The sequence below is a fragment of the Cherax quadricarinatus genome, chromosome 20 (genome assembly GCF_038502225.1).
Source record: "Cherax quadricarinatus isolate ZL_2023a chromosome 20, ASM3850222v1, whole genome shotgun sequence".
NCBI lineage: Eukaryota > Metazoa > Arthropoda > Malacostraca > Decapoda > Parastacidae > Cherax > Cherax quadricarinatus.
The window spans coordinates 24596637-24614930 of record NC_091311.1 but is presented as its reverse complement, the minus strand read 5'-3'; the positions used below and the strand labels follow the sequence as shown (position 1 = coordinate 24614930).

At 37.3% G+C, this 18294-nt stretch overlaps 1 protein-coding gene across 2 annotated transcripts in view; it reads right to left on the bottom strand.

The window, feature by feature from the left end:
* Window positions 1-2470: 2470 nt before the first annotated feature.
* The window catches only part of LOC128700181 (equilibrative nucleoside transporter 3), a 75715-nt gene continuing 59891 nt past the window's right edge, over window positions 2471-18294 (bottom strand). For both annotated transcript variants that reach the window (XM_053793209.2, XM_053793219.2), the window contains exons 7-10: window positions 18127-18228; window positions 8340-8534; window positions 5542-5738; window positions 2471-3753 (exon numbers count right to left, since the gene is read on the bottom strand). In XM_053793209.2, the coding sequence (XP_053649184.1) occupies window positions 3633-3753; window positions 5542-5738; window positions 8340-8534; window positions 18127-18228 (615 nt within the window). In that variant the 3' untranslated portion in view covers window positions 2471-3632. The remainder of the gene's footprint in view (window positions 3754-5541; window positions 5739-8339; window positions 8535-18126; window positions 18229-18294) is intronic.

Genomic DNA, 18294 nt, shown 5'->3' with positions numbered 1-18294 from the left:
GATATGTGTGTGTGAGTGTGTGTGTGTGTGTGTGTGTGTTTGTGTGTGTGTGTGTGTGTGCAATTTTGTGTGGAATTATGTGTGGAATTATGTGTGGGTTTATTATGTACTGAAAGGTAGGTGGCTTGTGCGTTGTAATGTAGAGTCTCAGTGGACCTTGGCTGCCCACAACTTCTTGTGACCCAACCCCCAACCTCCTGGGACTTGACCGGCACGTACTTACAGTGTGTGTGTGTGTGTGTGTGTGTGTGTGTGTGTGTGTGTGTGTGTGTGTGTGTGTGTGTATGTGTGTGTGTGTGTGTGTGTGTGTGTGTATGTATGTGTGTGTGTGCTTGTGTGTGTGTGTGTGTGTTTGTGTATGTGTGTGTGTATATGTGTGTGTGTGTGTATTCACCTAGTTAGTTACCATTTTGTCCTAGTACAGGTGTGTGTGTGTGTATGTGTGTATATGTGTGCATTCGTGTGTATGGGGGAGGTATGAGAGGGAGATACTGTTAATACATACCAGTAATTCTGGGTTATAAAAAGCGGAAATTGCTACTAGGGTCTAAAGCTTCTATGAGTGTCTGCCCTTGTGTGTGTGTGTGTGTGTGTGTGTGTGTGAGGGAGGGATGGTTAGGGGGGTAGGGTGTGTGTTTGTGTGTGTGTGTCTGTGTGTAATTATGTGTAGAATTATGTGTGGGTTTATTATGTGTCTGAAAAGTAGGTGGCTTGTGCTTGAAGTGTAATGTGGATTCTCAGTGGTCGCTTGTGTCCACAACCTCTTGTGACCTGACCCCCACCCTCCTGGGACTTGACGCTCACCTACTTACAATGTTGCTTGACCTGCCACCTAGCTTACAGTAAGTTACTCGCCTTGTTCAATGGATGACCAATTGCTATTCCTTATTGAATACTTGAGTGCCTATTCTTTATCGTGCTATGAGAGTTAGACCATTCACATTCAGCTTGGCGGTTAATTGGAACCTGGAACCCCACACCCAAACAACCACTCATAGGTGGATACAGTACTTGCAGTGCAGCTGTAGCAGCCTGTAGATTGTCCAGCTCGATGTGACATCCTGGCGTAGATCCACCTCAATTTCTTCTCGTTAATAATGTACCCTATTCACTGTATTTCTCTCACTGGTCACATGATTGTTTCACTTTATTATCTTTCTTGGGTGACACTTGACAATGTCGCCTTACCACCCACACTAACCTGCCCACTCTGCACCACCACGTTTTTATTTTCTAGATCACTTACAAAATTGTGGCTCTCTCCATGCTTATGTGGCTCAGGCAGATTAAAAAACACTTCTAGGATTGTTCACTACCCTGACACGCTTTGCAACCCTTGCAGAACACTTGGGTGTGTGTGTGTGTGTGTGTGTGTGTGTGTGTGTGTGTGTGTGTGTGGAATTGTGTGTGGAATTATGTGTGGAATTATGTGTGGGTTTATCAAGTGTCTGAAAAGTAGGTGGAATTGTGCGTTGGAGTGTTATGTGGAGTCTCACTGGTCACTTACCTGACCACAGCCTCTTGTGACCTGACCCCCACCCTCCTGTGACTTGACCTGCACCTACTTACAATGCTGCCATCAATGTTCTTCCTACCACCTAGGCTTATAGTAACTTACTCGCCTTGTTCCATAGATTACCAATTGCTATTCCTTAATGAGTACTTGAGTACCTATTCTTTATTGTTCTAGGAGAGATGGACCGTTCACAATCAGCTTGGCGGTTAATTGGAACCTGAAACCCCACACCCAAACAACCACGCATAGGTGATTACAGTACTTGCAATGCAGCTGTAGCAGCCTGTAGATTGTCCAACTCAATGTGACGTCCTGGAGTAGATCCACCTCAATTTCTTCTCGTTATATAATGTACCCTATTCACTGTATTTCTTTCACTGGTCACACGTTTGTTGCACTTTATTATCTTTCTTGGGTGACATGTGGCAACGTCACCTGAGCACACACACTAGCCTGCCCGTTCTGACTGCGCCACCACGTTTTCTTTCTAGATCACTTACAAAATTGTGGCTCTCCCCACACTTACGTGGCTCAGGCAGATTGTAAATCGCTTCAGGGAATTGTTCACTACCCCAAAACACTTAGCAACCCTTGCAGAACACTTGGGTGTGTATGTATATATATGCATGTGCCTGCCTTGTAGTGTGACCTAATTGTAAATAGAAGTAGCAAGATATACCTGTTATCCAGCAATCCTACCATCAATCCAGCAATCCTACCATCAATCCAGCAATCCTACCATCAATCCAGCAATCCTACCATCATGTAAAACAGTTACAGGTTTCTGTTTTACAGTTATCTGGCAGGATGGTAGTAATTCCCCGGGTGGTTGCTGTCTACCAACCTACACACACACACACACACACACACACACACACACACACACACACACACACACACACACACACACATATATATATATATATATATATATATATATATATATATATATATATATATATATCCCTCTCTCCCCTGTCTTATTTCTGTCACCTTGTTGTAGAACTCTAATAAGTTTATAATGTCGGATTTCCTTTTCCTGAAGCCGTGAGGGTTGTCATGTATGAGCTTGTTCCTCTCTAGGTGCTCCACCGCTCTTCTGATAACCTTCTTCATAATTTTACATAGTATACATGTCAGCGACACTGGCCTGTAATTTAGTGCAGCCTGTTTTTCATCTTTCTTAAAAATCGGGAATACATTTGCTGTTTTCCACACCTCAGGCAGTTACCCTATTTCTATAGATTTATTGAAGATTGTTGTTAGTGGCACACACAGTGCATCATATTAGCTCAGCCCACCGCCTTTGAGGCATCTAGTTCCCTTATCAGTTTCTTGACCTCATCCTCGGTGGTGAGTAGTTTGTCCAGTACTTGCTGGTGCACCCTGCCACCTCGGTTCGCTGGAAGTCTCTCTGTCGCCATAAATCGTGAGCTGAGCTTCTCACATTCACCCTTCTCCTTCCTTCTTCAGCCTGATTACCTGGCCCTTGACCGTTGTTTTCCTCCTGATGTGGCTGTACGACAGCTTTGGTCAGATTTGGCTTTTGATGCTATGTACTTCTCATAATGACGCTGTGTTCCTTATCCATGCATACTCATTTCTGGTTCTGCGGCTTAACTCCTTGTTTTCCTGGGTCCTTTGCCTTCTATACTTTCTCCATACTTTAGTACATGTGGCTTTGGCCTCTCCACACCTCTAGGTGAACTATGGGCTCACTTTGGTTTTCCTGTTGTTTCTGTTGCCTCTTGGCACGAACTTCTCCACTGCCTCCCTGCACTTTGTGGTCCAATGATCACGACATAAGTCAGCGACAGAGATATGAAAACGAAAGCGATATTAGAATGTATTGATTACTAGACATAAAGAGCACTTGAGAGCCAGACCATTGTTAAATTAATGAAGAGAAAAACAATGAGAAAATAAGATACCTATACTTACTCAGAGGAAGGAGAAGAGAGCGCTTAAGAAACTCAAATGCTTTGGAAATTAGTGAAAAGGCCAGGAGTAAGGAAGAAGAAAGGGAAGAAGTGAGCCAAGACTTAACAGGCAATAACAGCTCTGGCTGTAGCCAACACCTGAGTCCTTATACTCGCCAGAAGGGCCCCAAGCTGGCCTACTGGGGGCCCCAGAGGGCCACCATTGCCGGGGAAAGGAGAGACCCGGTCACCATACCTACGCCCATCAGGGCACCCATGATGGCGCCGCCGACATCCATCTCCTCACTCTCCAGACGTCTGGGGGGAAACAATATGTAAATGCACCTTAGAATATACATGGCTGTGCAAGTGTTGGGAAAAAGAAAGTAAGGAACAGGAGATTCAATAATGAATACTTTAAATGTGAATTTAAATATCATTTGAACCACTGGGGAAAAAATACTTATGGCTTATAAATAATTTTACTCGCTACTGAGGCTTCGCTGCAGCCCAAATAAACATTCATTCTCCACGATGCCGGGAGTCGTCTTTTAACCTTAAAGAATGCATTAATTATTTTAGCTGCTGATTTGTTACAGGCATGATCCTAGCATTGATTTATCTCTGATTCTGGGTGTATATTTTTGGTCAAATATAAAAAAGAGATGAGGGCCAAAACTTTTATGAAAATGTTTCGCCTGTACAGGCAAAATATTGTCTCAATGGTTGCTCTGCTCCTCATTGTGTCTATTTCACCTGTTCTGTCGCCTATGCACCATCTTTCTTCATAGTATACTGTCCTGCGCCGCATAACTACATTTCGGTCAACGACAAACAGCATGTACGACGGTGCTGTAAACAAACCAACTGTGCTGCCAATCATATAAAAGTATAGCACAAACAATTATGTGCAATGCATAATACTTGATAATGATAATAAAGAACTATGTTACTGGTTTATGTATTTACTATACAGTACTTTTTATCGTTAATCTAAAGTTTACTCTTATTACTTATAAAAAGTTTACTGTAAAACAGTATGCCTCATACATCTCTTGTTTATAACATCTCTTGACAGCATCATTTTCCCTTCTGTTTGACTGATTTAATCCCGCGTTGTTTTGTTTATCATGGTCTCCGCAGGAGAAGAAAAGGAAGAAACCCAAAGAAAATTCATAGTGAAGGGAATAGCAGAAGCTCTTAAAAAAGTTTGAAAACATAGACCCCAGCACTGAAAAGTTTCATTAATAGAGAAGAATATTCATGGTGCACTATCTGCTTACAGACAAATATATGATTAAAAACATACAAATCACATAGCCTAGGTGTGTAGTAGGCTATACCATCTAGGTTTGTGATATACATCCTACGACGTTCGCACAACGACGGCATCGCCTAATGACGCATTTTTCATGATGTATCGCCGTAGTTAAACGACGTATGACAGTATATTTCTTGTCTATCTGAGTGCTCTTCACTTGGTTGGTGGCATCTGCTCACACATACTGAAGGTACGGGATCGATCCCCGGCACGGGTTAAACGTACGGCATGCTTCCTTACACCTGCTGCTCATGTTCATCTACTAATAAGTAGGTACCTGAGTGCTGGTAGACTGTTGTGGGTCGCATCCTGGGGGACAAGCTTAACCTAAGTTGCCCGAAATGCTCTGCATAATCAGGGGCTTTCTATATAGTATGTCAGTGATGTCAGCTAGATTTGTAATAGTTGTTCATATACTTGTGGAAATAAAGATTATTGTTATTATTAAGCTGATATGCTGCAGATATTCATAACGCTGTGAATGTGCTGTGGGTAGAGAAGCAATACTTAAATAAAAAGTAGATGGAAAATGTCTAGCCAACCTATCCTCATCTTACTCAGGTAATTTTCTTACGCGATTGGGAGCATCCGTGTATTAACTGGGCTTGAGGCCACTTATCGCACTGTTTACAATATTTATACATCTACACAAGGAGTAATACATACGAGGAATATTTCTCACAAGTAGCAATGCTCACGAGAGTAATTGTCACAAAGGGTAACACTATGCTAATACTCGCTAAAGATATTAACGAAGGGCAGTACTTATGAAGGTTAATACTCACGAGGGGTAATAGATGAGGGTGAGCGTGCCGAAGTGGCCACCGGTGAAGGCAAAGAGTATCAGGAGAGGGATGTAATAAGCATCGTTGGCGAAGATGGTCGGGAAGGTCTTGTTAGTCCCGTGACACAGCATCAGCAACGGCAGGAAGATGATACGACAGAGAGCAGCAACGTGAAGCTGCCACCCACGCTCACTTGGCTGTCAGAGACAAATTCATAAACGTGCTCATATATTTACCTCTTTGTGACTAATTAATTTTAGTTACGGGATTAGAGACATCCTCGTGGCATTTCATCCTTATGATTATCATCTAAACTTGACTGACTCCCAGGTATTACGCCTCAGGCACACATCAACCGACTAACCGATGCAGAAAACGTGAGACGGGCAAATTTAAGGGTAGCTTTCAGACACATCAGCATGGAGGCATTCACGGCCTTATACACGGCACATGTCGGGTCTATATTGGAGGACGCGGCACCATTATGGAACCCACATCTGGTAAAGAATATAATGAAGCTGGAAAAGATTTGCAATAAATTAGTCCTAGATCTGAGGGAAATCAGAAGACGTATTCACAAGTAATTATATGGAAACTAATATCCAAATCTGACATATGAGGAGAGGGTAGAGAACTAGACCTGACGATACTAGGGGACAGAAGGACCAGAGGTGACATGATTATAACGTACAAAATACTGAAAGAAGTTGACAGGGTGAACAGGGAGAGTCTTCGAGAGGCTGGACTCGAGTCTACGTGGGCACAAGTGGAAGCTAAATGTACATATAAGACACAGTGATGCTAGGAAATACTTCTTTAGCCTTAGAGTGGTCACAAAATGGAACGATCCTGACAGCAAAGTTCGTCTTACTTAGAAAAGAATTCATTGATTTCGGCCTGTGCAGGTCACACTTTTATTGTTTGGAGCCAACTGTGAAAATTGAAATATTGCTTTTCATTCGATAATGCACTTCTGAGAAGCTTAAAACTTAATTTGCTTATGTATTTTAGCATATTGGTCTCTGAAACGTCTGTGTGAGATTTGGACTGAATATGTCCTAGTTTGCCATTTTTGTTGAAAAAATGCTTCTTCTGGTTTCCTTCATATCTTCAATTCTTATATTTAACTGCATTATCAACTTCTGCCGCACTCTGCACTATTCCAGTCGCCTGCAATGAGGTGCAGGGGGCTGTTATTATGGAATACGGGGGTAACTTCCTCGGATCGCACAGCAACCGAAGTGTATCTAGTTATAATTTGCATAGCTATCCACGATATGCCCTCATTTCAGTCTGTATTAAGGGATTATTGCCTTGTAAATGACCCGTTGGAGAAGCATTCACAGCACGTCGTGTTCTCTTAGTTTCCACGGCACTGTCTTGCAGCGTCCTAATATCTTTGATAAACGAAGCTCTATAGGAACCTCCTCACGTCATCACTAATAGCGACTGATAGCCTTGCTTGGTTTGCTCTCTTTATTACTGGTACCGACACTTCCTCATCTGCGAATACCATATTAAATCTTCTGTTTGGCTTGAGTATATCCTTATCATTTCCCCTAAGTAGTACCTCCCCAACTTTCATCTATATTATCACGTGATCATTTAGTGTCATTTTCCTTCTGGTTCTATAGTAACTTTATTTAAACAGTGATAGTTGCAAAGTAAGACACATGTACATGTCGGTATTGTATACTATTATAATATTGACATTTAAATCACTTTTAGTATTAGATTCTTATTTGGAAATATTCATTTCTTGCTTTCCAACTTGTTTGTCAAATTCCAGCAATTGTCAAATGAACTAAAAATTCTCCCAGTATCTCATATATTTTACCTTTCAAGTATATTAAAATTTATTTGTCACATTTTTGGACTTTTTTAAGAATTTCATTATCATTGCCGGAGTTTAATGTTCGTAGCTGCACTTCGTCTACAACGTTCCCTCAGAGTCAACATATTTTTGACAGTCACTTCTACCATGTAGCATAATAACAGCACTGAGTGATCACTTCCTCCTAGGGGCATCCTGTGCTTATTTTTTCTGTATGATCAAATCAGTGAAAAAAAACAAATCTAAGCTCACTGGTTCTACATATTCAGTTTCCTATGTGTCTGTGGAAGCTGTCCAGGATTCAGTTCCCATGTTAATTTTGCCATGGATGAAATCTCACAGGATCATTTGTTCACCTCTAGCCCTGTTACTTGTGCAATTTTTAAGTTATCTACCATTGCTGTGTTGATGCTATCAAATTAATGGCTGCTTCTTTTGTTGTTTAGTGTCAGGCTGTGCATTATAACCACAAAGACCCTGGAATCTTCCATAATTACAGTTTATGCAATGTACAGTAATTTAAATAACCCCATAGGTTCAGTGAATGTCTTTACTTCAGACCTACAATAATTTCTGATTATGCTACCAGCCTACCTTGAACTAACACATTAGTGGTCAGAAGACGGACAGTAAATATTTAGACGTTTTTCTTTAGTTTTATTCCGACTGATAATTATTGTTACAGTCGTATCGCTCTCATTAGTGGGAAGAATTCCTAATCAGACCTAAAATTTCTTAGGTGGTATAGAAGTAACTGCAGTGTGTTCTAACTCCTAGAGTAGATCAGTCAAGTGGGTTAAGGGGAAAAGATTTCGAATTATGCTCTAATTAGAGATGCAAATTTCATAAAAAAATATAACTAACTTTATAACTAATTGAAACGAGAAGTGAATATCACCTTGCTCATTTAACTATATTAAAAAATTCACGAGCATCAAAACTATCAAAAGAGAGCCACACCCACCCATTTTAGCCAGCGTGGTGTTTCCCTGCCACACCAGTCGCTCAGGTTGAAGAGTAGAAAGGTGATGGTGGGCTGGAAGAAGATTTGAGTCCAGCGGGACTCAGGTGAAGTTGAGGTGATATAGACCAGCACTGAGGGGTAGATCATCAACGTTACAATCAGAGACCCACCCAAAGTTGTTCCCATTGGCCACACCTGCGAAGAACTCCGGGATAAGTTCTTTAACATCATATATTAAACACCATTTCTCAGACATCACACCACAAACATCATACTCAGACATCACTCCTCAAATAACATAATAACATAACTGATGTAAGTCAGTTTTAGCGAGTTAATATTAATGTCACGTCATTATGTAACATAACCCATGTTGATGTCTTATTAAGTTTTCAAGTTTGAAGACCTATACAACTATAGCTAATACAAGACAGCGTCTGACATCAGTGAATTTATTAACTCTGTTTTCCATACAAAGTTTGCATTTAGTGATGAGTTGTAAACGTAACTGTGTCTAGTGTTTGAGAAACCTCTTTCCCATTTCCTTCAGAAGATTATGTATGTAATTATTTAACGCTACACTAGTTAGCAGAATTTTTTTGCCCTAATTCAAAATGGCACTAATATGAATGCAAGAGAATAAAGATATAAATAAATGTGTTCATGAATTGATAGTCTTAACACACCCATAGAATTTTTGGTTGAGGTTAAACAAATGTAATTCATTTCCATGACTCGATATTTTGTTGCAAAAAAAAAAAAAAAAACACCAAGACTTTATATTAAAAATAATGTATATAGAAAGTAAACCAATATTGGTTCCTATGAACAATATTGTTCGTCATATCATGACCGAGTTGAAAATTCAGTGTTGTCAGTGTTCATGGGAGCTCTTCCAGTGTGTGTCTATATATATATATAAATACATATATATATATATATATATATATATATATATATATATATATATATATATATATATATATATATATATATATATATATATATATATATATATATATATATACATGCAATAAGATCACAGTAAACAGGTGATTTCAGAATATGCAAAACAACCACTCTGAAAGAATAGAGAAATTCCAAGCGCTTTCGTGACTACTCACATTATCAAGGAACTATGAAAGTAAAGCATCCAAGGAAGCTATATAAGGGGTCTGGCCAGCACCTCACTATCAGATCCCACAACGGTTAAACACCTGACGCGCGCCGACCCAACTTGGATAGGTCCTTTGCACAACTCACCCACAAACTATTCTACCCAAGAAAATTTAAAAATTATTTGTCCAGTGTATTATTAAATTCTTCCCAAATTCTATTAATTATAAATGGATCTAATTTATATAAACCAAAGGAAATATTCATATTATTGTCAAAACTGCTTTTTATGAAACAAGATTCAGTTATATTCCTGTCGACCATGGACTTGCTTGATACTACTTTCTCAACTTTTTGAAAATCAATTGGATGGTTAAAATCTCTTACATGAATAAATAGAGCATTGGAATCTTGTCCAGTTCTAATGCTATATTTATGTTGTTTTAATTTTAGTTCGAGATTTTTACCAGTTTGACCGTAATAAACTTTATCGCAAATTTTACAAGGAATCTTATAGACACATCCATCAGCATTTTGGGGGGAATTCTTTATCAAAAGTTTTTTTACTGTATCAAGATTTTTGAATACAACTTTAATATTAAAAGTCTTAAGAAGAGAAGGCATATCAACCAAGTTTTCATGGTAAGGGAGAACCAACATATTTTTAGTTGAATAAGGCTGGTTGTCCCTTTTTGGATTGTAAAAAGTATTTCTAGCAACTTTAAAAGATTTATCAATTACATTTCTTGTGTATTTTAAATCTTTACCTATTTCATAAATTTTGGATATTTCCTCATCTATGAACTCAGGACTACAAATTCGTAAAGCTCTCAGAAACCTTGATGAGAAAACAGACAGTTTGACTCTATCTTGATGCGAGGAATAATAGTGGACATAGGAACAGTTATTTGTAGGTTTTCTGTAAATTTTAAATTTGAATTCATTATTACCCTTAATAATTAAAACATCTAGAAAAGGCAATGAGTTATTTTCTTCAAACTCAACAGTAAAGTTTATAGAATGGGCTAAACTATTTAATTTTCCTAGGAAATGGTGTATATCTACATTTTTGGGCATAAGACACAAAATATCATCAACATATCTGAACCATTTAGCTCTATTAGGGAGGATTGTGTTAAGTAACCTTGTTTCAAAAAATTCCATGTATAGGTTACTAAGAACAGGTGAAAGAGGGTTTCCCATTGCCATACCAAACTTCTGAGTGTAAAACTTATCATTAAATACAAATTTTGCATCAACAATGCAAAGTTTAATAAGTTTAATGATAGTAGGAACTGGCAATGGTAAATCATAGTTAACGAGTTCTTCAGATAAGAAACTTAATAAATCATCAACAGGAACTTTCGTAAACTCGTTAACTATAATTTACCATTGCCAGTTCCTACTATCATTAAACTTATTAAACTTTGCATTGTTGATGCAAAATTTGTATTTAATGATAAGTTTTACACTCAGAAGTTTGGTATGGCAATGGGAAACCCTCTTTCACCTGTTCTTAGTAACCTATACACGGAATTTTTTGAAACAAGGTTACTTAACACAATCCTCCCTAATAGAGCTAAATGGTTCAGATATGTTGATGATATTTTGTGTCTTATGCCCAAAAATGTAGATATACACCATTTCCTAGGAAAATTAAATAGCTTAGCCCATTCTATAAACTTTACTGTTGAGTTTGAAGAAAATAACTCATTGCCTTTTCTAGATGTTTTAATTATTAAGGGTAATAATGAATTCAAATTTAAAATTTACAGAAAACCTACAAATAACTGTTCCTATGTCCACTATTATTCCTCGCATCAAGATAGAGTCAAACTGTCTGTTTTCTCATCAAGGTTTCTGAGAGCTTTACGAATTTGTAGTCCTGAGTTCATAGATGAGGAAATATCCAAAATTTATGAAATAGGTAATGATTTAAAATACACAAGAAATGTAATTGATAAATCTTTTAAAGTTGCTAGAAATACTTTTTACAATCCAAAAAGGGACAACCAGCCTTATTCAACTAAAAATATGTTGGTTCTCCCTTACCATGAAAACTTGGTTGATATGCCTTCTCTTCTTAAGACTTTTAATATTAAAGTTGTATTCAAAAATCTTGATACAGTAAAAAAAACTTTTGATAAAGAATTCCCCCCAAAATGCTGATGGATGTGTCTATAAGATTCCTTGTAAAATTTGCGATAAAGTTTATTACGGTCAAACTGGTAAAAATCTCGAACTAAGATTAAAACAACATAAATATAGCATTAGAACTGGACAAGATTCCAATGCTCTATTTATTCATGTAAGAGATTTTAACCATCCAATTGATTTTCAAAAATTTGAGAAAGTAGTATCAAGCAAGTCCATGGTCGACAGGAATATAATTGAATCTTGTTTCATAAAAAGCAGTTTTGACAATAATATGAATATTTCCTTTGGTTTATGTAAATTAGATCCATTTATAATTAATAGAATTTGGGAAGAATTTAATAATACACTGGACAAATAATTTTTAAATTTTCTTGGGTAGAATAGTTTGTGGGGTGAGTTGTGCAAAGGACCTATCCAAGTTGGATCGGCGCGCGTCAGGTGTTTAACTGTTGTGGGATCTGATAGTGAGGTGCTGGCCAGACCCCTTATATAGCTTCCTTGGATGCTTTACTTTCATAGTTCCTTGATAATGTGAGTAGTCATGAAAGCGCTTGGAATTTCTCTATTCTTTCAGAGTGGTTGTTTTGCATAAATATACATATATATATATATATATATGTATATATACATATATATATATATATATATATATATACATATATATATATATATATATATATATATATATATATATATACATATATATATATATACATATATATATATACATATATATACATATATATATATATACATATAAATATATATACATATAAATATATATATATATACACATATATATATATATATATATATATATATGTCGTGCCGAATATGTAAAACTGGTAAATTAGCAAGAACTCATTTAAAATTAAGTCCTTTCTAAAATTTTCTCATATACTTTTAAAGATATATTTTTTTCATTAATGTTAATGTAAAAATTTATAATTTTGCATCAAAAGAATCTTAGAAAACTTACCTAACCTTATTATAAAAAAAAAAATTATTTTAGCCTAACCCAACTAAATATATTTTAGATTTGTTTACAATAATTTAATACTAAACAAACACAGTGAAATATATTTTTTTCTTAAGGTTCAGAATGATTTTGGCGAAATTATTGCATACACAAATTTTCGCTTGTCTTATATGGCAAGATGAGCGTTGCTATTTAAGCCAAGATCGCAAGTTCTGCCTATTCGGCACGACATATATATATATATATATATATATATATATATATATATATATATATATATATATATATATATATATATATATATATATATATATATGCAAAACAACCACTGTGAAAGAGTAGTGAAATTCCAAGCGCTTTCGTGACTACTCACATTGTAAAGGAACTATATCCATATATATATATATATATATATATATATATATATATATATATATATATATATATATATATATATATATATATATATATATATATATGTCGTGCCGAATAGGCAGAACTTGCCATCTTGGCTTAAATAGCAACGCTCATCTTGCCATATAGGACAAGCGAAAATTTGTGTGTGCAATAATTTCGACAAAATCATTCTGAACCTAACGAAAAAAATATATTTCACTGTGTTTGTTTAGTATTAAATTATTGTAAACAAATCTAAAATATATTTAGTTGGGTTAGGCTAAAATAAATTGTTCTTGTTATAATAAGGTTAGGTAAGTTTTTAAAGATTCGTTTGGAGCAAAATTAAAATTTTTTACATTAACATTAATGAAAAAAATATATCTTTATACGTATAAGAGAAATTTTTAGAAACGACCTAAATTTAAATGAGTTCTTGCTAATTGACCAGTTTTACATATTCGGCACGACATATATATATATATATATATATATATATATATATATATATATATATATATATATATATATATATATATATATATATATATATATATATATATATGTATATATGTGTGTGTGTGTGTGTGTGTGTATATATATATACATATATATATATATATATATATATATATATATATATATATATATATATATATATATATATATTATATATTCCCACCAAGGCAGGGTATCACCATATATATCATATATACAGTTTTTAAATATATATATATATATATATATATATATATATATATATATATATATATATATATATATATATATATATATATATATATATATATATATATATATATATATATATATATAAAAATTTATATATATATATATATATATATATATATATATATATATATATATATATATATATGTATATATGTACATATATATATATATGTACATATATATATAGATGGGGTCCACCTCTGGTGTAAATTGTAAAACCCATAGCCTCGGAGAAGTGGATAAAAAGGCTTCAAGGAAGAATATTTGAATTTCTTCCTGAAGCCATTTGAATATTCCACTTCCCCTACCACCCCATCTTTTCATTCTGTTTTACCAATAGGTATATTTTATTACATAATATGGTACAAAAGATTTAAGAGATACATTGTTGATATAAAGATGGCATATACAGTACATGAGATGTGAGAGATTCATGTGTAGTACATATTGTTATGTGTTTGTCACTGATTATAATGCGAAAATCTCATCCAGCTCCTCAGACCTGGGGCGTGTGCCCAAAATACAGCATGCATTTCCCCTCTGTACAGCAGCGCTGAGTCGCTGGAACAGAAAACTAGCTGCCCTGGAATCCCTAGTTACCCTGAAGAGTCTTTTGCCTAACTCTTTAAGGAACTTAGATGCATTCTTTCCCCATGAGCCAAGGGTCCCAGAGCCTAAGGAAACAAACATTTAATGATTGGCAAGTTCTCCACATTTTCTAGACTTTTGGGACTCCCTGAAACTGGCAGCTGCTCCTCCTTCATTCTTGGTGTATTAGAGATAGGTGTAGTCCCACACCACCTGCTTGCCGTCTGCCAGGCTTGAGGGGTAATACAATCTGCACGTTTTTGGCTGCCATCAGATCTGCATAGTTGTGTTGGCCCTTTTATCACTGAGCATCAGGAGGATAATGTTATTATCCTCCTCATGTCTTGCAATCTTTCCCTCGGATTTACGGCACACAAGACCATGGTACCCTAATCGGTCTGCTGCTCCACTGCCACAAATACACCTGTGTTCGGCGAGAATAGGGGCGGCAAGTCAAAGGGCAACACCGATGAGGATGGTCTGTCGGTCGAGGCGTGTGCCAAAGCTAGAGTTGGGAACAGCCAACAGAATGTCCCCTTCATGAGGGGCTCTCACCGCCAGGAGGCGGGCTCTAGCCTTCCCCGATATACTCTGAAGCATTGTTGAGGCTATGTTCTCCACTACTGGGCCATCGCAGTGCCACTGTAGTTGTTGGGGGAAGCAGGTCAAGTTTCAGAGCCCGTTATATTATCCCAGAAAATGGCATTGTCAACGAACTTTTGGTCATGGACTCCAGTCCTGTCCCTAGATGTTCAGGAAGAATCGCTGCTGCAAGTCCACAGGATGCAACACATGAGGACAGGAAAGAAGATAGCGCAATCTGTGATGACTTGCGGACACCAACGCCTCCTAGTCTGACTGGAGTTTAGCTTGGTCCCACTGTACATCTTCTAGAGTAAGGTTAAGTACTTTTATAAAAGTCTGCCTCAGGATACCGTCATATCCGTGCAGTATAGGGTTATCATATGAAGGTGCACATCTTAGAAAATATGTTAATCTAGGAAGACTCAAGCACTTTGTGAGGAGGTACAAGGTATCATGGGAGTCAAGATTGCCTGTTCGTTGTTCCATTCTCCTCATCTCTTCCAGTTTCTTCCTGAGAATTGAATCAGTATTTAGAACTGAGCAGTATTTAGATAAAGGTAGGGAAGTTTTTATTGCACTTATGGATTTAGAAAAGACATATGATAGAGTGGATAGGGGAGCAATGTGGCAGATGTTGCAAGTGTATGGAATAGGTGGTAAGTTACTAAATGCTGTAAAGAGTTTTTATGAGGATAGTGAGACTCAGGTTAGGGTGTGTAGAGGGAGACTACTTCCCGGTAAAAGTAGGTCTTAGACAAGGATGTGTAATGTCACCATGGCTGTTTAATATATTTATAAATGGGGTTGTAAAAGAAGTAAATGCTAGGGTGTTCGGGAGAGGGGTGGGATTAAATTATGGGGAATTAAATACAAAATGGGAAGTGGCACAGTTACTTTTTGCTGATGATACTGTGCTTATGGGAGATTCTAAAAAAAAATTGCAAAGGTTAGTGGACGAATTTGGGAATGTGTGTAAAGGTAGAAAGTTGAAAGTGAACATAGAAAAGAGTAAGGTGATGAGAGTATCAAATGATTTAGATAAAGAAAAATTGGATATCAAATTGGGGAGGAGGAGCATGGAAGAAGTGAATGTTTTCAGATATTTGGGATTTGACGTGTCAGCAGATGGATTTATGAAGGATGAGGTTAATCATAGAATTGATGAAGGAAAAAAGGTGAGTGGTGCATTGAGGTATATGTGGAGGCAAAAAATGTTATCTATGGAGGCAAAGAAGGGAATGTATGAAAGTATAGTAGTACCAACACTCTTAAATGGGTGTGAAGCTTGGGTTGTAAATGCTGCAGCGAGGAGACGGTTGGAGGCAGTGGAGATGTCCTGTCTAAGAGCAATGTGTGGTGTAAATATTATGCAGAAAACTCGGAGTGTGGAAATTAGGAGAAGGTGTGGAGTTAATAAAAGTATTAGTCAGAGGGGTGAAGAGGGTTTGTTGAGGTGGTTTGTTCGTTTAGAGAGAATGGATCAAAGTAGAATGACATGGAGAGCGTATAAATCTGTAGGGAACGGAAGGCGGGGTAGGGGTCGTCCTCGAAAAGGTTGGAGGGAGGGGGTAAAGGAGGTGTTGTGGGTGAGGGGTTTGAACTTCTAGCAAGCGTGCGTGAGCGTGTTAGATAGGAGTGAATGGAGACAAATGGTATTTGGGACCTGACGATCTGTTGGAGTGTGAGCAGGGTAATATTTAGTGAAGGGATTCAGGGAAACCGGTTATTTTATATAACCGGACTTGAGTCCTGGAAATGGGAAGTACAATGCACTCTAAAGGAGGGGTTTGGGATATTGGCAGTTTGGAGAGTTATATTGTGTATTTTTATACGTATATACTTCTAAGCTGTTGCATTCTGAGCACCTCTGCAAAAACAGTGATTATGTGTGATTGAGGTGAAAGTGTTGAATGATGAAAGTTTTTCTTTTTGGGGATTTTCTTTCTCTTTGGGTCACCCTGCCTCGGTGGGAGACGGCCGACTTGTTGAAAAAAAAAAAATATATATATATATATATATATATATATATATATATATATATATATATATATATATATATATATATATATATATATATATATATATATATATATAAAAGCAAGGAATTCGCAAGAGCAGGCGAAATATACACAAACACTGATCTCTGGCTGAAGGAGACTCGAACCTACGAACCTTGGAACAAGGTATGCAGTGCTATACCATTCTGGACAATACCTTGGCGTCCAGCTTGTGCTAGACTTTGATCCAAGGCAGCCAGCTTTCAGGGAGAAGGCTTACAGCTTTTCATCTCATCCCAAATCTTGATTGTTGTAGCTATGATCTGGGAAAGTTTAACGGGCTCTGAAACTAGACCTGCTACCCTCAACAACTACAAACAGTCACACTGGGATGGCCCAGTGGTGGACAATATAGTCTCAACACTACTTCAGAGTGTGCCGGGGAAGGATACAGCCAGCTTCCTGGCAGTGAGAGCTCTCATGCAGGAGATTTTCTGTTGGCTGTTCCCAAATATCTTTGGCACACGCCTCGACCCACAGATCATCTGCATCGGTGTTGCCCTTACTTCTTTTGTGTTCAATGAGTCTGTCAGAAAGAGAACGGCCAGTTTCTCCAGATACTGAAGAGAACAAGAGGATCATGAAATTGAAGAGACACATGGGGCATCTATAGCGGGAGGAGAGATACGAACTAGATTACTGCTAAGGGTGTAAGTTTGACGAAAAGTAAGTTTGATGTCTAAGGAACGGAAAGAGTTTTTGAGATTAGAAAGATTGGAAATCCAGGGAAGGCAGAGAACAGAAGTAGAGAGTTTGGGAGAGAAGAAAGTCCGTTTAGCACGTGAGAAAGTAAAAGGACACAAGTGGAACTAATGTGACATTTTATTGTGGCAACGTTTCGCTCTCCAGGAGCTTCATCAAGCCTTAACGGTTTAATAAAGCTCCTGGAGAGCGAAACGTTGCCACTATGTCACCTTAATTGCACTTGTGTCCTTTTACCTAACATATTGCCGGTAATTCTATCAACATTAATACGCGTGAGAAGGCAGAGTTGATGAAATGGGAAGGATATCCAAGACGAGGGAACGAATTATGAAGAGTGAAGTTGTCCGATTCAAGGAACTGAGGGCCAGAAATGCGGAGGGCACGGGCACTCTTCTTGACAGAAGGAGTATGGTAAGAAAAATAGTGAATGTACATGATCCGGGAAGCTGCCAACCTTCTTCAAGACGGCGACGTAAGTGGCATAGTCACTCCTGGCTTCCTGTGGTGACTCCAGCAGTTTCTTCTCAACTTCCTTCTTCACCTTCATGTAATACATCTGTGAACACATTTATAGTTTAATTTGACGAGCTCCTTAGCCAGACCCAAGCATTAATTTGATGAC